Genomic DNA, 22,143 nt, shown 5'->3' with positions numbered 1-22,143 from the left:
GAAGTGCTTGTTGACTATTGATATTCAACATAAAGTACACCTTAAAATTATTTGTATTATCTACATGTAAGGTTATGTTTGCAAGGGGAATAAATTAGAATCCCCATTTTCCTAAAGATTCCCATGTAACATAATCCAATTGATAGTTTGCAATTCTCCATGCAAGGTGAGAAAATTATTTAAATTCTAAATATGACAACCTTCTTTTTTAATATTGAATTCCTGGTCCAGGGGATGAGAATCCCTGTTTTTGCATTGACACTATGCGATGAAGGGGATCTGGAATGAGCTTTTCTCTTCTGCTTCTTTGTCTTACAAGCAATCATAGGTCAGAGGGAAAACCACTGTTGACTGCGTTTTGTAGTTGAAGACAAGGAATTCATTTTGGAGTACAAATTTCAAGTCACTCTGATTTATTTAAGATATTAATACAAATGCTGTTACACATATTATTGCAAATGTTAGCAAGCTTTCCCTTGGATGTGTCATTAAATGATTTGATGGTATGCATTGTCATATGTAGCATTTTTAACGAACTTAAGTGCCTTGAGTGGTGATTATGTACTGAGGAACTTCAGATTGCTCAAGAGTTATTTCCGTAAAGGGTTCTTTGTTTTTGCCCTTCTCATTGGTTGCTAAACCTGCCGCAATATACTTGACTATTTTGGAACAGTTTTCTGGGATTGGGACGTCAAGGTTGCTCTTGGTAGACTATGCACATGAACACATGATTTCACAAACAAACAAAGATTCAAAATGATGTCATATGAATTTCTCTTAGGATCTCTCTCTCTCTCCTGGAATATTGGAAGATCAAACAGTCGAGGCCTTGATTTTCTTACAATGGTCATCGTTGGCATATGTTAAAACAGAATAGTGGTTGAAAAATATGGGGTGAAGGGAGTACTAGTTATTTTTGCTAAGCGTATTATGTATAGAAATACCTCAGGAAACATACTGAACATGGATAGCATGCAAGGTTGGGCATGTTGAATGTTATTTTTGCCCCTTCATTGGCTTGGCTGTCTGAATTTTTGTATTTGATGTGCATGAGCTTCTTTAGGCACTAGTGCCATGTTTGATTACTGGTAATTACTCTAGTGGTAAGAACATGATGTGCTACTACCTTTGTTTAATTTCACTGCCTGGGCCACTGTATGGGGCGTCTCGCTTGCATTGCACATTATTGAAATGGACTAATGCAGGGTTTTCAAAAACTGCAGGCGTTAGATTATTGCCATTCACAAGGTATTATGCACAGAGATGTGAAACCTCACAATGTTATGATTGACCATGAGCTACGGAAACTTCGCTTGATAGATTGGGGTCTTGCTGAATTCTACCATCCTGGTAAAGAATACAATGTCCGTGTTGCGTCAAGGTAATCTTTCATAAAACAAAGAAATTCTTAACTAACTTTTTCTTCTTTTTTTTTTCTAAAGTTAAATTTAGTGTATGGGTTAAACCAGCTTCCTGTGCTGAGGAATAATTAGCATAGCGTCCAAGTTGGGATTGCTCTAGAATCCTACTCTATTGTTTGATTTTTCACACCTTGCACATGTTGCTCCAATTTGGTTGTTTATGGATCTGTTTACTAAAGGTTGTGGGCAGCTTTTGGTCTTAAATAAAACAATTTGAAGAAAACTTTTGCCCTTAGAAGCACAATAGCTTTCTAGTAGGTGTTGTGTCTAGGAGACATTGGCATTTATTGATCACGTCTTTGCTGTCCTATTATTCTTTTATTTTTGCAAAATTGGACCACTTTTCTGGCTATTAACAGACACATGCACCCTTCAATTTAGCACACATGGAACATGTTGTAAGTTTAAAGAAATAATATAGAATCCATTGGCAGGTTGTCCTCAATGAAAGAGACTTTTTTCTTTGTGAGGGTCATTTTTGTATGTGGCATTACTCTTACTTCGCAAAAAGGCTAGTTCCACAACTTGAATCCCTGACCTTCCAGCCACAAAGGAGCAACCTTACTGTTGCTGCCAAGGCTTTTCTTCCAAGGAAATCCATTGACAAAGTAAAAATATTGTGTATTCACGTCCATTAACCCCTCAATATTTTTCCATATACAGGAACTTTGAAACGCAGTTCAAAATTTTGTATGGATGCAACTTTATAATATAAATATTTAGTATATTGTTCATACTCAATCTTTTAGGACATGGATATATGACATGATTTTCTTACTATTTCAAATACAACTTATCATATTTATGATTAAGAGCAATTATTTTCACAACAAAAAGTAGATTGCATTTGGTACCATGTCCTAGTGTTGTTTGATATTTTTAAAATTTGCTGCATCAACTTGTTTGTATTGCATTGCATTGAGGCCATGTGTTCATGTATGTGCTTCTTAGCTTTTATTCATTGCACTTGGAGGATTCGACAAATCGTTCAATATTTTATCAAAAATAAAGTTGAATTAAAAGAATTGTTTTGATAGGGCTCCCCCCCCGGCTGCCAAATCATGATTCATGGCTTTGACTTTGTAAAGATATCTTCCATTTACCTGGCAAATGTTACAAGTAAAATGGTCTTCATCTATTGATTCTTGATCCACTCCTGTTTGATGTAAATCTAGCTCCTCTTTGCATATGTCCTTTGAAGTCATTTACTACCTTATTCATGCTTTAATAAATCCCTATTGTCGTTGGGCTTCTGAAGTTTTTTTTTTTTTTTCTCTGGATGAGTGCACTTGCACATCGGTTCTTCCCAAAAACACCTTATGTTTCAAGGTTACTAGAGTTAAATCAGAAGCTAAAGCAATGTATGCGTGGTGTGTAGCATAGAAGGGTGTGATCTCTTAATCTCAAGTGTAAAAATTACAGTCAAGATACCTGTCGTGAATTAAGGAAAAAAAATCAAGAAAGAGTTGTCATAAATCAAGGAAGGAAGATTTGTCACAAATCAAGGAATAGCTGTCAGTTAGCATATAAGTAGCAGTCAAAGATTAGCTATCAATCTCTTTGTAATTAGTAGTCAATTAAGCATGTGATTAGATGTAATTAGCTATAATTTAGGCCTTAATTATTGTATAGCGTACTATAGATTTCATTAGAGGGAGGCTAAACCTAACATAGAGTTCTACTCTTAAAAGAAGGTTTTCTCTCTTTTCTATCTTATTCAACATGGTATCAAAGCTTTAGGGAACTCTCCATGGGCAACCCTTCTCCAGCCTTCATTGCTGATTATCCTCCTAACCTCCAGCTTTCATTGCTATTCAGTTTTCTGGCAGCTTTCATTGCTACAACTGCACCTACTAATCTGTAGCTCTTTCTTAGTCTTTCTTTAGCCTTGTTTCTCCGTTCAATCAAGATGTCTACTCAAACTAGTGAGATTAACTCTTGTGATACAAGAGAAACAACAGCACCACCAAGGATCCTACCTTTTGGAGAATTGCAACAAATTCATGCAGCCCACAGATTGGACGAAAGAAATTACCTCAAATGGTCTCAACTTATTTGAACCATTTTGAAAGTGAAAGGAAATATAAGTCAAATCATGGGGATTGGACCAACGAAGGAAAATCTAGCCTATGCAGCATGGGATGAAGAGGATTCCATGATCATTGCATGGCTGTAGAGTTCCATGGCACCCAAAATAAGTGGCACTTGTATGTTTCTACCCACAACCAAGGAAGTTTAGGAGTCTATTCAACAAACCTATTCGAAAGTTAACGATGCAATACAAATTTATGAATTGCAGACCAAAATCACTACTGCAAAGCAAGGGAACAAGTTTGTCACAAAATATGCCAATCTCCTAAAAGGACTTTAGCAAGAAATAGATCACTATCGGGTTATTGAGATGAAAAACAGTAATGATGCAACCACACTGAAAACCTTCATAGAGAAAGATAAAACTTATGATTTTCTAGCAAGACTTAATGGGGAGTATGATCAAGTAAGAATCCAAATCCTTGGTCAAACTGATTTACCTTCACTTAATAAAATTATTTCAATTATATTGGCCGAAGAAAGTAGAAGAGGTGTAATGTTGCACCCTAAACCAATCGAGGCTTCAGCATTGGTGTCTAATGGAGGAGGCCGTGGATTCAAGAGAGACCAACTGAATGGAGACAATGGTAAGATAGTTTCTAAGCACGCAAGGAGTGACAGCTGTGACAACCTATGGTGTACTTTTTACAAGAAACCCAGACATATTAGGGGGATGTGCCGAAAGTTAAATGGAAAGCCACCAAGTAAATAATGGAGAAATAAGGGTGGACAACTGCATCGGAGTCAAGAGCAAGCCGATATAGCCACTTCACATAAGGAAGAACAGATCCATGAACCAAAAGAATAGAAAGAATTCAACCAGAAGGAGATTGAAAGGTTGAGGCAATTCCTAAGTACCTTGGACAAACCATCTATCTCAGGTAACTGCTCCTTGATACATTCAGGTAAATCTCCTATTTCTTATGCTTTAAATACCTCTGATACTTAATTCTCCAAATTCCTGGATCATTGATTCTAGCACAACTGATCATATGACACCTTTCTCCTAGTCCTTTCACTCATATGCTCCCTGTTCTAGCCACAGAAAAATAGTTACTGCTGATGGTTCATTAATCATGGTAGCTGGCATAGGAAAAATACAATCAGCCCTACTCTCTCTTAAAAATGTCTTTCATGCGCCTAAATTGTCCACCAATCTCCTTTCAGTATCTAAATTGTCTTCTGATGTCAACTGCAAAGTTTTTTTTCTACCTTCTTGTTGCTTATTTTAGGATCAAGTGTCGGGACTAATAATTGGGCGTGCTAAGGAACGGTATGTATTATACTACCTTGACAAATCTAAGAAACAAATTGCTCCCAAATGGAACCAGCTGTCACGAACCTAGGGTTCGTGATTGGTTAAAAGAGGAATTGGAAGGAATTAAGGGAGAATAGTATAAAGAAGAAGATTTAGGGGGAAACAAGAGAAAGAGAGAGAATTCTAGAGAGAAAAATGAGAATATTCATTCAATCAATTTTGGCATAGTCCTTCCAACCTCAATTGCTGCTTATATATAGCTTAACAGCCTCCCACATGCTTCCATGTGCAATATAACAATTAGCCTAACTGCCTATAGAATAGGACAAAGCCCTATAACAGAAAAAAGGAAAAGAAATTACAAGTATTGTATATTGCATGTAAACTCCTACTATTATATTTACTAATCTATTCTTGGGGTCATGACAATTCTCCCCTCCTTGAGAGAGTTCGTGTCCCAAAAACTTACAACGATTGCACCGTTGTTTCTTCACCCAATATCCGCTTTCTCTATTTGTTTAATTTCTCTTTCTTTGTTTCTCCTTCTAGGCCTCTTCTTCTTCATTCTTAGGTTTCCATGATCAATTCCAAGCATAATTTGGCCTAGAGTTTTAATAGAAGCAACCTAATCAAGTTCAAGCCCACTACAACTACCTCTTACAATAGCTGTCCAATCAAAATTGGTCTCCACTTTAAGAACATAATCAGCCACACACGGATCGATATAGTTAGCAATTGAAACTTTGAGTTTAAAGGGAGGACTAACCGTGTCTGTGATTGTCGTTAGTAGTTCTTTACCATCCAATACAAGTAAGAGTGGCAGACCTTCATCCTTAGTTGCCCTTATTGTATTTCCATTCAACTCATAGCCATGCTTTGTTGCAAAAATATCAACAACAGCCTCGAAATATAGCAATGGAGATTGTAGACTTGCCTTGGATACTCATACCAGGAGCATTAACATTAGGAGTTGCTGCAACTTCAATTCCAGCCAACAATTTCTCAATGACTGACACCTGGCCTCTATCTCGACCTTCTTCCCTAACATGATTTACAACTAGATTAGGTTATGCATCACCGGGATCATCAGCTTCTTGTTCTTGTAAAGTGTGGTCTACCCCAATCTCCTCATCCAATCTTTTTTCATCTTTGGAATCCTGAGTTTCCATTGACTTGTTTGCTTCATTTACAGTGCCAACTTCCTTAATATCAGTTGAAGTTTCAGTCGGAATCTCCTGATTACATGCAAATAATTCAACAACTCCTTCCTTGTGTTCGTTGGAATTGTTGGAGACATTATTTTAGTTGATATATTGTTTGTATTCTGTTATCTTGTTAGCAGTGTGTTTGTTATAGTTCTGTTAAGTTGTTGTTATGATTGAGAGTAGTTATTTGGTTATTGTAAAATAGCTATATAAATAGCTATTCCTCTGTTTTATTAATTTAGTTGATCGAGGTTCTTTTTCTTGAATTATCTCTTCCGTTTTCTACTTGTTTAATTGAGAGAAACATAATTACATGGTATTAGAGCCTTGACCAGCGTCTATGGCTTCCAATCGAAATTCTAGTGCCTCGTCTTTACCTCGATCAATGTCTTCTTCAGATTCGCAAATTGATTTTCCTTCTGTTGCAAAATCCTTGAATTTTGTTCCAATCAAATTAGACAATAGTAACTACCTATTTTGGAAGGCACAAATTCTAGCTATCATTTGAGCCTTTGATTTGGTTCAGTTCATACACAACTCATCGTCGCCATCAAAGTATGTACCGAATCCTGATACGGAAGTAGAAGGTTTGGACACGACAATCTTGAATTCGGAGTACCTCACGTGGATTAGGTCAGATCAGCTACTTTTAGGTTGGCTGTTCTCAACAATGGATAAAGAAGTATTAGCTCAAGTAATTCACTATGAATCTTCTGGAGAGATATGGTCATCTCTTGAAACACTTTATTCTTAGCAAACTGTGGCAAAATTGTTTCAACTGAAACAACAACTCAGGTCTGTTAAGAAACATTCTCTGTCAATTAATGACTATATTTTAGGATCAAAACTATCGCTCATACATTAGCAGCAATTGGCGAACCCCTAGGTGACAAGGATCTGTTGTTAGCCTTCTTGAATGGACTTGATCATGAGTATGATACTGTGGTGAGTCTAATTACGTATCAAATGGATGAGATTAACTTGGAGAAAGTTCAATATCTTCTTCTTATTCATGAACAACGATTAGTTACTAATAATTCAGTTGTTTCGTCCTCTATTAATTTTGATGCTGCTAATGTGAATGTTGCAACACCTGGATCTAAATCTGGTAGTAATTATCATAATCAAAACAGAGGAGGTTTTGTTTCGTGAGGAGGAGGTTCTATGAACCGAGGTGGTAAAGGTCGAGGCCGGTTTAATAATAAGAGGTTCTATTGCTAATTATGTGGTAAACCAGGCCATCTTGTAGACAAATGTTATCATCGGTTTGATAAAAATTTTCAGAGAAGTCCTAGTCAGTTTCAAACCTATGGACAGTCCAATCAAGGAATTAATAGTGGTTTTCAAACTGAACCACAAGCATATTTGGCCGGTCCTAGTGAAGTGAATGAAGTCTTTATGTCTGATTTAGGTTCTTCACCTTTTGCTTATCATTCTGATAGCCCCCGGTCCATTGGACCTACCAGAGGCGGCCCAAGGGGCAAGAGCAAGGGGGTAAAGTGGGTGGAGGGTGGTAAGGGGGAAATAGCTGGTTTGTTGTAACAAACCAGCATGTGCTGCCAGAGGCAGTTATGCTGAGTAGGATGGGGTATAAATAAGAGAAAGAGTGTGAGAGAGAGGGGTGGAATTTTGTAGAAGGTTGCTGGAGAGCTGGGGCCTCTCGAATGCCCTATTGTTCTTTCTTTCTTTAATTGACAAGCTGTATAAAACTTCAATCGGAATTGAGTAAATTCAATAGAATTTCATAGCATTTGTTCGGAATCCCAACATTTTGGTATCAAAGTAGTTGTCGATCACCATGGTAAACTTGAGCGATAGAGTGGGGGACCTGGAGGAGAAGGTCGACACGATGAGGGGAGAGATTCAAACCATAGATCGGAACGTAGCAGAGATGCTCAAACAATTCGCCACCATGCAAACAAGATGGGATGAACAGGAACGGGAGAGGAAGGCTAAGACCCATGGGGGCGAATGGCCAACGGAGTTTACCCAAGATTGTGACGTGATCCCTAGAGTCGGCATGCACCGAAGAATGGAAGGGGGCATGAGCGCAGGATGGCGGCAAGAAGGGAGAGGTCGGCGGCTGGAGATGCCGACCTTTGAGGGAGACAATCCGGACGACTGGATATTCCGGGCAGAGAGGTACTTCACGATCAACCAACTATCCAATGATGAGAAGATCGAGTCCGCTGCGTTGTGCTTCGAGGCAGGGGCCCTTGCTTGGTTTCAGTGGGAGTCTACGGCGCAGGGGAATCCGCAGTTGGGAGGGGCTCAAGCAAGATATTGTCAACCGATTCCATCCAACCCAAGAGGGGTCGCTTGAGGAGAGGTTCTTGGCACTCTGACAAGAAGGGACTGTTAAGGATTACAAGCTGATGTTCGAGACTTTGGGCGTGCCAGTGTCAGAAGTATCTGAGGCGTTCTTGGAAGGCCATTTCATTAATGGCCTTAAGCTGGAAATTAGGGCTGAGATCAGGGTTCTGCAACCTAGGGGGTTGGATCGGATCATGTCGATGGCTCAATGTATCAAGGATAAAAATGCAGCCATGCTCAGTTGCAGTAGGACGTTCGGGCCAGCGAGGAGTAATTTCCCTACCCATTCTACAACCAATGTTATTCAACCCCCTTCCATACAATTAAGAAGCCCGACTCCTCATTCTCGAGTCGTTAGCCAGGCGAGCAACAAACTGCCAGTGGCTGGGAGTGGCAGCAATGTTCCTTTTAAATGACTTAGAGAGGCCGAGTGGAAATCCAAAAGGGAGAAGGGTCTATGTTTTCGTTGTGATGAGAAATACTCTATTGGCCACCGATGTAAGAACAGGGAGCTGCAAGTTATGATGATTTATGATGAAGAGATGGAAGAGGAAGGAGTTGAGGCGGAAACAAGGGAAGGGAGGGAAGAAGAAGTGGGGCAAGGCAGCGAGGTCATTGACCTCTCAATGAATTCAGTGGTTGGATTGACAACGCCACAAACAATGAAGCTGCAAGGGGATATTGAAGGGCAGCTAGTTGTAGTACTTATTGATGGAGGGGCAACACATAATTTTATAGCGACCGAGTTGGTGCAGCAATTGGGGCTGCCAAGAATAGAAACGGCTGGGTATGGAGTGATTATGGGGACGGGGGTGGCGGTGCAAGGGGGTGAAATTGCACCTACAAAACCTACAAATTGTGGATGATTTTTTGCCTTTAGAGTTGGGTAGCTCGAATGTGATCCTAGGGATGAAGTGGTTAGCCGCAGTTGGGAAAATGAATGTGGATTGGAAGGCTTTAACAATTAAGTTTCGAGTGGGGGGTATGGCTGTAACACTGTAGGGAGACCCAAGCTTAAATAAAACCATGGTGTCTTGGAAGGCCATGATGAAAGCGCTCAAGGGAAGTGGGGAGGGGATGTTGCTGGGATTGGGGGCCATTACAGCAGAACTTGAAGAAAAACATTGGGCAATCCCTAGGGTGTTGCAAGAAGTGCTGGAAGAGTTTGAAGGTGTATTATCTAATCCTGAGGGGCTGCCACCATGCAGAAAAAAAGGCCATGCTATAAACCTGATTCCAGGAACTGCAACCGTACATGTGAGACCTTACTATTACCCTTACATGCAAAAAAATGAGATTGAAAAACTGGTGGGCGAGATGTTGGGAGTTGGGATTGTGCAGCCAAGTTGCGGTCCATTTTCTAGCCCGGTGTTGTTGGTTAAGAAGAAAGATCGAGGGTGGCGGTTTTGTGTCGACTACAGGGCCTTGAACAAGGTAACCATCCCCGACAAATTCCCTATACCGGTGATTGAGGAGTTGTTGGACGAGTTACACGGGGCTGTAGTTTTCTCCAAGGTGGACCTAAAATCTGGCTACCATCAAATTAGAGTTAAGGCGGAAGATGTTCCCAAAACGACTTTCCGAACACATGAAGGCCACTACGAGTTCCTAGTTATGCCGTTCGGGTTGACAAACGCACCTGCAGCCTTTCAATCGCTGATGAATGATATCTTCAGGGAGTATTTAAGGCGATTTGTATTGGTTTTTTTTTATGATATATTGGTGTATAGTAGGAGTTTAGAGCAACACACAAAGCACTTACGTTGTGTTTTAAAAGTGTTGGCAGAGAATTAGCTGCTTGCTAATAGGAAAAAGTGTTTGTTCGAGCAGTCGGAGGTTGAATACTTAGGCCATATCATTTCTCAACAAGGTGTGTCAGCTAATCACTCTAAGGTGCAAGCAATGGTAGATTGGCCTACTCCTACAACAATGAAGGAATTGAGGGGTTTCTTGGGACTCGCGAGGTATTATCGGCACTTCGTGAAGGACTACGACAAGATGGCAAGACCCTTAACTGAACGATTGAGGAAGAATAATTTTTATTGGGATGTGGCAGCCGAGCAAGCTTTCCAACAGCTTAAGGCGAAGATGATTTCCTTTCCCGTTCTAACTTTGTCGGATTTTGAAAAACCTTTTATTGTAGAGGCAGATGCTTCGGGGGAGGGCATGGGGGCTGTTTTAATGCAGGATCATCGACCCATTGCCTATTTCGGTCAAGTTTTCAATTAGTTAGGAAGGACAAAATCAGTTTATGAGAGGGAATTGATGGCCATAGTCTTTGCGGTGCAAAAATTGAGACATTATCTTTTAGGGAGGAAATTTGAGGTTTGGACTGATTAAAAGAGCCTCAAATACTTGATGGAGCAACGGTTGGTGAGCCCCGAGTATCAGAGATGGATGGTGAAATTAATGGGATTTCAATTTTAGATTCATTATAGGCCGGGATTGGAGAATAAGGCCGTTGATGGGTTATCACACATCAACCATACAGCAGCCTTCATGGCTTTGACAGTACCAAAAGTAATCCAACTGGATCAATTGGCCTGAGCAGTAGAAACAGATGACAAGGTGCAGCAAATTATCAAGGATCTGCAAATTGATCCTGCTTCCCAACCCAATTTTCGGTGGGTGGGCAGCCAACTGCTATACAAAGGAAGGTTGTACATCCCGAAAGGGTCATCTCTCATTCCATTGATTCTACATGAGGGACATGATGGCAGTCTCGGGGGTCATTTAGGGTTTTTGAAGACTTACAAGCGAATGGCGGCTAGTGTCTATTGGCAAGGGATGAAGGACATCCACGAATATGTGAGTAGTTGTTCTGTTTGCTAACAGAACATATAATCAGCTTTAACACTTGGGGGATTATTGCAGCCTCTTCCCATCCCTAATCAAGTTTGGGAAGATATTGCTACGGATTTCATTGAGGGGTTACCAAGGTTGGGCAAAATGGATTCAATATTGGTTGTAGTAGACCGACTAAGTAAATATGGGCACTTTATCGGGTTGAAACATCCATTTACCGCAAGGGAAGTGGCTGGGAATTTTGTTAAGGAAATGGTAAGGTTACACGGCCTCCCAAGGTCCACTGTATTGGATAGGGACAAAATTTTCATGAGCAGATTTTGGGAGGAATTGTTCCGCCTCCAAGGTACAAAACTAAATCGAAGCACCGCCTATCACCCACAAACCGATGGGCAAACTGAGGTACTAAATCGAACTTCAGAAACATACTTGCATTGTTTTGCTTCCTCTCAACCGAAATCATGGTCCATGTGGCTGCCTTGGGCTGAACTATGGTACAACACATCCTACCATACAGCTGCAAGGAAGACCCCATTTCAGGTGGTGTATGGTAGAGAACCTCCAGCCTTGGTGAGGTTTGAAAGAGGTACCACACCTGTGTCAATGGTAGAACGGCAACTGGCTGAACGGGATAAGATTTTGGATGACTTGAAGACTCAATTGCTAGGGCTCAATCGGTATTGAAGAAAGGCCCTGACAAGAAGAGAATAGAGGTAAAATTCAAGCTGGGGGACTTTGTCTATTTGAAATTGCGACCATATTGTCAGAAATTGCTGGCTGGTCGCTCCAACGAGAAATTAGCTCCTAGATTTTATGGTCCTTTTGAAGTTGAGAAGGAGGTAGGGCCGGTTGCTTACAAATTGATATTGCCCTCCCATTGCAACATTCACCTCGTCTTCCATGTGTCCCAATTACGCGAGGCAAGAGGGGCGTTGAGGGCTAGTGTGCAGGTTCCAAGCCAGCTGAGTGCAAATTTAGAGCTATTGGTGGAGCCAGAGGCAGTTCTGGGGGTTCGAGCTGGAACAGGAAGTAATCTACAAGGCAGGTATGTTCTAATTCAATGGAAGGGGCTGCCCCCTTTAGAAGCAACATGGGAATCGTTTGACCTCATTCAGCAACCATTTTCGGATTTCCACCTTGAGGACAAGGTGAAAATGAGAAGGGGGGATAATGATAGGCCCCCGGTCCATTGGACCTACCAAAGGCAGCCCAAGGGGCAAGGGCAAGGGGGTAAAGTGGGTGGAGTGTAGGAAGGGGGAAATAGCTGGTTTGTTGTAACAAACCAGCATGTGCTGCCAAAGGCAGTTATGCTGAGTAAGATGGGGTATAAATAAGAGAAAGAGTGTGAGAGAGAGGGGTGGAATTTTGTAGAAGGTTGTTGAAGAGCTGGGGCCTCTCGAACGCCCTATTGTTCTTTCTTTCTTTAATTAGCAAGCTGTGTAAAACTTCAATCGGAATTGAGTAAATTCAATAGAATTTCATAGCATTTGTTCAGAATCCCAACACATTCATTGGCTTAATCTGCTAATGCTCAATCTCAGTTTTCTCCTTCTCCATGGTTTGTTGATTCCGGAGCTACTAATCATGTTGCAACGAGTCTCAACAATTTGTCTCTTTCATCTCTCTATCATGGCAGTGACAAGGTTACTGTTGGTGATGGTAAGAGTTTGCCTATCTCTCATATTGGTATAAGTCATTTATATACTAATACTCATCCTCATCAGTTTTTTCGTTGTCTAATGTCCTGCATGTTCCTAAAATGAAAAAGAGTCTTCTTAGTGTCTCTCAACTTACCAAGGATAACAATGTTGTCGCTTAATTTGATTCATCTTCTTGTTTGATTAATCACAAAGCCTCAGGTCTGGTGTTACTCCGAGGAACGCTTAGGAATGGTCTATATCAGTTGGAGCCTGCATTTGATCTTGTTGTGCCCATATCCAAGACCATTAATTCTCTCAAGACCTCAAACATTGGTGCCAATCTTTCTTCCAATATCATGGATGTTACTAGTTCATCTTCTAATAAGTCTACAAAGCAGCATCTGATTGTTCTAGATCTGCCTTTGAATGCCAATGTAGCTCAAACAAATTGTATAGGACAACAGTGGCATGCCAAGCTAGGCCATCCCACTTTTCATGTATTGAAACATGTTTTGAATAAAATTCAAATTGATTGTTCTAAATCTACAGTTCCATTCTGTGATTCATGCAAAATTGGCAAGTCACATCAACTCTCTTTTGAAAATTGTCCTATTAGTGCAAAACAGCCTTTGGAATTGATATACTCGGATGTATGGGGTCTAGCACCTATGGTTTCTGTTGAGGGTTTTAGGTACTATATTGTCTTTGTTGATGCCTACACCCAATACTCCTGGCTATTTCCGTTGAAATTGAAATCTGATTCCTTGCAAACCTTTATAAACTTTCATAAGCTTGCTGAATTGCAGTACAATTTTAAGTTGAAAGCTTTATAAACTGACAATGGGGGGGAGTTTAAAGCTTTTCTTCCTTATCTTCTATCTTGTGGGATTCAATCTAAATTTTCTTGTCCCTACACACACCAACAAAACAGTGTGGTTGAACGCAAACATCGTCATATTACCGAGATAGGAATGACCATATTGACTCATGCCCAAATGCCTTTTAAATTTTGGGCAACAGTATTTCAGGCTGCTGTTTATCTCATTAATCGTCTTCCTTCAGCTGTGCTTCACTTTGCTTGCCCCTTTGAATTACTCTATCTCAAGCAACCTAATTACCTTAAACTACAACCGTTTGGTTGTTCATGCTTCTCTTATCTTAGACCTTATAATAAACACAAATTTGCTTTCCGTTCATCCAAATGTGTCTTTATTGGTTATAGTATTGATCAGGCTGGTTATCGATGTTTGCATCCTACATGAAAAATATGTCTCTCGACATGTTGAATTCAATCCTCTTGAATTTCCTTACTCTTCTTTATTTCTTTCAAGTGGTGCTGGTGTCTCATCTGTGCCTCTATCCTCAGGACCTTCAACTGAAATGTTTCAGTTTCTTCCCTTCTCTTCTTCAAATGTTCCTGGGGTATCTCAGTCCTTAGTCTCTCCTTTGTCAGCGACTGTCTCAAATAATTCAGGAGTTTCCTTGCATGAAAATTTTGTTCGGTCTCATGATCATTTGTCTTTTACTTCTAGTCCTCAGTTCATTCCACCTTCTAAACCTAAAGTTCCTAAATACTAATTACCTCTAGCTCCATCTGTTCACCCTATGGTCACTCGATCTAAGCAATCTCTTGTTACCTCTCCTCATGTCTTGTTAACTTCCCTTGAACCTAGATCAATTCATGAAGCACTTTGTGATCCTCACTGGACTAAGGCTATGCAGGAGGAGTTTCATGCCTTGCAGTCCAATCAGACATGGGAGTTGGTTCCCTATTCTTCATATATGAATCTTATTGGGTGTAAATGGGTATTTTGGGTCAAGTACAATTCTGATGGATCTATTCTTAGGCATAAGGCTCGCCTAGTAGCTAAGAGATTTCTTCAAAACCTTGGGATTGATTATAATGATACCTTCAATCCAGTTGTAAAAGCACCCACTATAAGACTATAAGAGTGTTGTTTACTTTGGCTCTCACCTTTGGTTGGGCTTGGGACATACAACAAGTAGACATCAATAATGCATTCTTAAATGGGGAATTGACAGAGGATGTATATATGACATAGCCTGAAGGGTTTACAGATGCTCAACTGCCTAATTTTGTCTGCAAACTTAAGAAATCTCTCTGTGGCCTCAAACAAGCTCCACGAGTTTGGTACACCAAACTTAAAACTGCTATGCAAGCATGGGGTTTTGTTCGTTCAATTGTAGATGCTTTTTTGTTTATTAAGAGGTCTTCTAGTGCAGTGTTGTTTCTTTTGGTATATGTTGATGACATCCTTGTCACGGGATCAGATCCTGCCGCTCTTCAGCAGTGTATTCATGATTTGGATCAACATTTTGCTCTCAAAACCTTAGGATCAGTCAACTACTTCTTAGGTTTTGAAGCCTATAGAGATAAGACTGGTTTATATCTTACACAGTCGAAGTATACTATTGATTTGTTAAATAAAGTTGGTATGAATGATTGCAAACCGTGTGATACACCAATTAATTTAGCAATCTCTTTTACTGATGAAGGTGAACTTTTTCCAGATCCATTATTGTATAGAACTATTGTTGGTTCTCTTCAATACTTGACCTACACTCAGCCGGATATATCTTTTGTGGTGAATAGATTGAGCCAATTCTTGGCAGCCCCTAAATTACAACACTGGATAGTTTGTAAACGTCTCCTTAGATACTTAAAAGGTACTATTTGTAATGCCCCAAGTTTTAAATACATTGAGAAGCTAAACACCATTGTTACATGCTATATACATCACTCGGGCATTTTAGAAAATCCTTTATCAGCGAAAGTAAGGATCGAACCTGCCAAGCTTAAGAGCTAGGATTTCCACTAGATCTTCTTATTACAAGTTCAAGTAGGACTTGAAATCCATAATATCTCCATTACACGCCTTCAATACAAGCATGGATAATATTCTCGCAACCCCAAAAGCTAAGGTAAAGGAAGCAATCTACACTTTACATAAGGGAAATAGAAATAGATTCAAGACTCTCAGCAGTTCTTGTTACACCGTACTTGAAATACAAAGTTTTAGATATACAATATTGACCACAAGGATTTTGTGCTGAGCCTCGATCACTTCCTTTTCGATTTTCTTGCTTGTCTCTCCAGAACCTTGCACGTCTATTATACCTGGAACGTTGAATGTTCCAGGGGTATGAAACACCAAAGTTAGACAGTTATATCTAAGTGAGATGGTTCATGGAGTGAATGAAAGTGCATGGAAAGTTGGAAAATAAGATGTTATGCAGTTATAGAAATCTCCCATGTGGTAACAATGCCAGTGTGTAGCAATCACCCCCTCAATAATCATGGTAATTCCTTGGCCCACCGTAAGGAACGCAAGGGCACGTGATCATCGCAAGATCACTCATGTTGTGCCAAGGTGTTGTAATCACCCCCGTAATCATCATGGTAATTCCTTGGCCCACCGTAAGGAACGCAAGGGCGTGTGATCACCGCAAGATCACTCATGTTGTGCCAAGGTGTTGCAATCGCCCCCGTAGTCATTATGGTAATTCCTTGGCCCACTGTAAGGAACGCAAGGGCGTGTGATCACCGCAAGATCACTCATGTTGTGCCAAGGTGTTGCAATCACCCCCGTAGTCATCATGGTAATTCCTTGGCCCATCGTAAGGAACGGAAGGCATGCGATCACCGCAAGATCAGCCATGATGTCCCAACGACTAGCCACAGTCCCCAAATGCCATAAAACACGACAAAACAGAAGGGATATGCACAAATTGAGAGAAATATATCATGTAAGCCACAAGCCATTCACAAATGACCCAACAAATGTCCAACATGAAACAAGTATATGAAGGAACCACTCACGCCATGATATGTGCAAAATAGGGAGGATATGCTCGGAAACAAGGAAATCATAAAATGCAAGCCACAACCACTTATAAATGAAGTCAAGAGTGATCAAGTTGAAGCAAGAGACATGCAAGAATAGTTACATGCACAAGAATCACTCACTTAAGCTCCTCACTTCTCGGTTGTGAAGTTTAAGGCCAAATGTCGCTCCAAGTGAGCTGTTTCTGTAAAAAACGAGACCTTTTAGTAATCAAACCTAAAATATTTTTGGATAGGTAGGTACCCATTAAAAATAGGAGTTTACATGCAAAATTTCAAGCCCAGAGGAGTCCTCACGCACCCACACGCGCAGCCACAAGGGGATGCCACGCGCCTGGACAAGCAGCCCTGCTAGGCGCGTGTGGCGCACGCGCCGCACGAACTTCCGACCCTGAAAATTAAAACGGGCATAACTCACTCATTTTAACTTCGATTCGAGTCCCGTTTGAACCTACGGACTCCTCTTTCTACCTTCTACGTGATTATAGAAAGAAACTGAGCTTACCTCGCAAATTTGGTGACGGTTTGCACGAATCTCAAGATGGGTTCGTATCTTCCGACGGCTTGATTTCGGCTTCTACTCGGGCAAAACTTCCTCCCCTTCTTTCCAGCAGAATTTCCCTTCATTTATATGCTACCTACCCCCCTCAAAGTGGTGCCCAAAGGCTTGCTAAATGGTTAGTATATATAGGCATCTTAAACCAATGAGAGCTTGCCACTTGGCTCAATGGATTTGTGCCATTTGCTACTCCTAATCATGAGATTCCCTTCCTTTTGACAAGTGGCCCTTGAGATTGGTGCCTAATGATTACTCTTGATGTTTATCTTCAAAGAGCCAATGGATGGTTTCCATGTGTCCCAAGTTTGATTTAATTAAGTTTTGAGATCCAAAGCCACTTTTAATAACTTTTGGAATCCAAAGTTAGTTTTAATAAAACTTTGAAGTCCATTTCACTTAGGTTCCCTAAAGTTATCCTTGAATCTCACAAATTCTCAAATCTTCGAGTCGATTACACTTTTACCCGGTCTCAATATTTACGATCTCGCCACTAGCTCTGAAATTTAACTTTTATCTAAAAATTTCCATAATCTCTTGGAATGTTTTTTTTCCTCCCATATTTGGGTTTAAAAATCTTGGATATTACACTTTCCCCCCTTTAAAAAAAATTTCGTCCTCGAAATTCGTTTTTACATTTCCATTTGGTTGAAGGGGTGTGGATACTTTTGGCACATCTCCTTCTCTCTCTCCATGGTTGCCTTTCCCAAATTATGATGCTTCCACAGCACCTTTACCTGTGGTATAGTCTTGTTCCTTAAAAATTTGCATCAATTCTCATTTTCCAAGCATATTTCTCAACATCACGGTGTCTCCAGAACATATTTTCAAGAGACATTGTTTGGCTTGGTGTGCCTCATTCAATATGGTTTGCCTTAACTCATGTCCCTAGACACATAAATTCGATTCAGGAATCGAAATATTTTATCTGAACTTCCTAGCCCATTACCAATTGTCAACACATGACCACACTTTTGAGTCTTCCTAAAAGAGCTTGCTAGGTCTGTTCATCAGATGGGGGAGAATCGTCAAGCTAGCGACATAAGTAGATGCTCCCTCAGGGATCACATTTACTGCCACAGGCTAGAAAGCCTCCACCAGTCCCCACCCTCGAGTCATCAGAACAGGCTCATTCCTACATTAGCCACTACGTTCACCTAGAACAGGCTATTAGAGCAGGCTTGTTAGCCATCACGTTCACTCACCCGGGATGGTGCTAGACCACACAAGCGCAATCCCTCAAAAACTCTTATCTCGTCACCACCCCCATTCAAATCCCATGAGTGAACTAGTGCCTCAAGCTCCCACGAAGACCTCAAATTTTTCATATAGCGTCGCCAAGGTTCCAAGGCAAACCCATCGACTACCAATTTCCTAACCATGGGTGGCATAATGTTGCCCAAAATTTTCCAGCCGCCAAGACCCACAGTTTTCATTATCATTTTTCCCAAGCTTAACTTTCTCCTACTTTTAAAGGCCAACTCACACTCCCAAATGTACCAGAGTATACCTACTACTGCACCGATAACTGCATCAATAGAGCGAGATTCGAAACAACCAGATCAAAGACAACCGCTCATAATTATTGGGGTGTACAACTGTCTGTTTACTAAACCGAATGTCAGGTCTATAACCAGAATTAAATTTCCCTTCCCCACACGCCAAGTGTGGGAATTACAATCCCATTGCTTGCTATTTTGGGAAAACGCATTTCCTAAGCAAGCCCACAACGCATCACGTGCCTATATCGGGGAGAACATACCACTCAAAGTCACGACCTACCCCGACCCATGTATGCAATCATAATTCCACCACTCCTTTTTCAAACGTCTGAATCCTTAAGCCCGCTCTGACCACTATGCAATAGTCATACTCCTGGTACCGACATTTTCTCATACTCGCATTCTCCCTTGGAGAACAAGCTAGATATAAAGCCATGAATACCATCAAAAATTAATGGTTCAAACTCTTTATTCATTAAACCTATAAAGGTTGGTTAACTTAAATATCAGCACCAGATACTCATAATAATCCGTAACAGGATCTAGAGCAATCTTGCCACATCTTCCTTCTTAATCCTTTATTGGTCATGCCCTATTCCGTGCTAACGTCCAAAATATTCTTCACCAAATTTCCTCAAAGTCACAAATCATACCCAACGTTACTTTAACATATATTGACCAATAACATTCCTTAACTTACAATTTCCCAACTTACTCCTTGGCATTCCATTTCCAGCCAAATTATAGGTTGGCACGTCATATCTTTATTTCCTAGGTGGTGTGCCAACCATAACGCCCCATTCTTTATATACAACTTTATCCAATTACATCCTAGACAATTCCAAGGGCATTAGGGAAATTCTTGTCAACGGAAGCATGAAATTAAACCTGAAAAAAAAAAAATATAGGATTTCCCACTATTTTAAAGTAAACATAATCTGACAGGCACCAAAATATCAACCCCGTACTATGAAACAATAGCATTCCACGGATACACAGGTGTTCAGGGTACAACCATAAGAACGCACATGTACATCATTCATCCTGAAGTATCCTAGCTGCTATTTTCAATGCAACAACTAGGTTACAAGTGTACAATGTTTTCGGGAAACGTAAACGAAGGGTCCAAATTTCAAAGCTAGCAGTGCACCACCTCCTTACCTTTGCCCGAGCTTACATCTGTAGTACTTGGCATGACCATTGGGTTGGCATCAGCATCTTTTCCTGTCAACTGGAACACATGTCCTTGCTGCGATTCTCGGCCCCCTTGGTTCGCCTAGGATTGATTTACTTCTCTTCTTTGCGGGCAGTCCTTGGAGAAATGGCCAGTCTGCTGGCAATTAAAGCACACGGGTCCTTTGGGGCAATCTCGGGATATGTGGTCCTTTCCTCCACAAGTATAACACCTTTGATTCTTTCTTTCACAAGATCTTCCTGGATGAAATTTTTGGCACCTGGGACAGTTCTCTTTCTGTTTGAAATTTTCTTTTCGAACCCCAAGATCATGTCTTCTCTCCAATTTCCTGCCATTGAGTTCTTAGAATTCTGCCTTTAGGGCATTCATTCGGTGGAGGTTGCTCTCCACGGTCAGGGCTTGTAGAACCACCTTTGCATAAGTACGTGCCCCCAAAGAACTTAATGCTAGCTGGATTTCTAGTTTCAGCCCGCTAAGGAACTTCTGAGCTTTTGCCTCCTCGTCCAAGTTGTAAATGGGCATATACTTGATTAGCCAAGTGAAACTATCTTCATACAGAGCAACGTTCATGTCCTCAGTTTGCTTTAGATTCATAAATTCTCGACCTTTCTCCATTTTCTTACACAAAGGAAAATACTTAGCGTTAAATAGTTCTTTAAATTGTGCCCATGTAGCAATTGGCATACCTTGCCCCCTGGATCCTTGTAAAGTCCTTTGCATGGTTTTCCACCACTGATCTGCTTCATCCCGAAGTATGAAAGTGGCACAACCTACTTTTCCCCCCTCGTCGCAACCTATAAAATTAAAGATTTTCTCAATTTGCTCAATCCAATATTCGCTCTCACTTGGGTCAGCTCCTGCTTTGCCTCGAAAGATAGGCGGATTCAACCACTAAAATTTGCCAACGATATCAGGAGTTCGGGGGTTAGCCTGATCTGTTAGGTGCATCCCTTGCATGAAGTTCAACATATTCTCCATCACCCTTTCCATTCGATCTATGCGACTTCCACCTGAGTTTTCTCCTTGAGACGAATTTCCTTGTGGAGTTTCTGATATCTCCTCGCGAGAATATTGTGTTTCCTCCTCTTGGCTGTTGCTCTCATGATGGTTTGGGGTGACAGGCTCAAATCTTCTAGAACGTCGAGTTTTCACCATCTAAAATATCCACACCTAAAATCATGAGGTCAACATTTAAACCTTTAACAGTAAAATAATCCGAAACATTTGTAACTAACTAATAAGACCCAAAACACAAATAATAAGTTTCCAACTTTGCCCCCTCGTTTGAATCTAGTTGACCATTACTACTACAAGTTTGAAATATCCGAATTCCAAAAATTGGGGTAGAGATTTCATGAACCATGTGCCTACTAGACCTTTACCAGGTTCCTAACCTCAGTTTAGATAATCTTTCAAATTTCACAATCCCTATGAAACAATTCAAAATAATCTCTCGAGTACTCATTGGCTAAAATCTCAAGATTATAGATCCGTCAAACACTCGTACCAAGTCTTATCTTGTAAGACAATTAGGCATCCTTCAAGCATCTGGTGCCTAGAATCTTCAAGATCCTGGTCAAAGGTCTGCAAGGCGAGGTAGTCTCCCAACGATTATCACATAGCATTTCCTAAAGCACCAAACTTATCGAGTCCTTGTAAAACAACGCAAGATTCAAAATGGACTATATCTAATATAAGCAATTTCTCAAAACCCTAAGCGATTGCTTATAAGGAAGGATGTTTCCAAAATCCAACAAATCACTCATGATCTTGACTAGGGGTTCAATTAAAATACTTACCCATACCTTACCTCACTCTACTTACCCACCAAATTCCGTTGACGCTCGTCTATATCTTTTGAAATTCTGACATTCCGACCGGACAAAAATAGTCTTCCTACTCAATAATTTATGTAGAACAATTAGATAATAAAATAGTTCCACACGTGCTTATTATCCTCTAATAAACCATTTATGTAAATGTTTCCAAAGATCTCGTGCATTCCCCAAGATGGTAGCAAGGGGTCTTAGTCCACTAAATAATAGAAATACTACTTGTACTTCATCCCTTGCTTACTTACCATAATCGTCGGGAACAACCTCAAATGTCACGTAACCTATTCTGTCACCAAACAACTTAAAGGTTAGTAATACCAAACATATCCCAAAATATCCCAGGTCACCATTATATCTTCAATGCTAGTTAGCTCAAATCCAAATCAAACTACTTATTCTAGCTCTAATACCACATTTAACATCCCGCATCGAGCAATAAGAAGGACTGAAACAACTT

General features: G+C 40.5%; 1 protein-coding gene across 1 annotated transcript in view; it reads left to right on the top strand.

The window, feature by feature from the left end:
* Positions 1–22,143, top strand: part of LOC127799101 (casein kinase II subunit alpha-2) — a 43,488-nt gene that overhangs the window by 3,750 nt on the left and 17,595 nt on the right. The window contains exon 4 of the mRNA XM_052332834.1: positions 1,224–1,381. Coding sequence (XP_052188794.1) covers positions 1,224–1,381 — 158 coding nt within the window. The remainder of the gene's footprint in view (positions 1–1,223; positions 1,382–22,143) is intronic.

This window comes from Diospyros lotus, chromosome 4 (genome assembly GCF_014633365.1).
Source record: "Diospyros lotus cultivar Yz01 chromosome 4, ASM1463336v1, whole genome shotgun sequence".
NCBI classification, from domain to species: Eukaryota; Viridiplantae; Streptophyta; class Magnoliopsida; order Ericales; family Ebenaceae; genus Diospyros; species Diospyros lotus.
The sequence above is the reverse complement of the archived record's forward strand: the minus strand, read 5'-3'. Positions and strand labels throughout refer to the sequence as shown.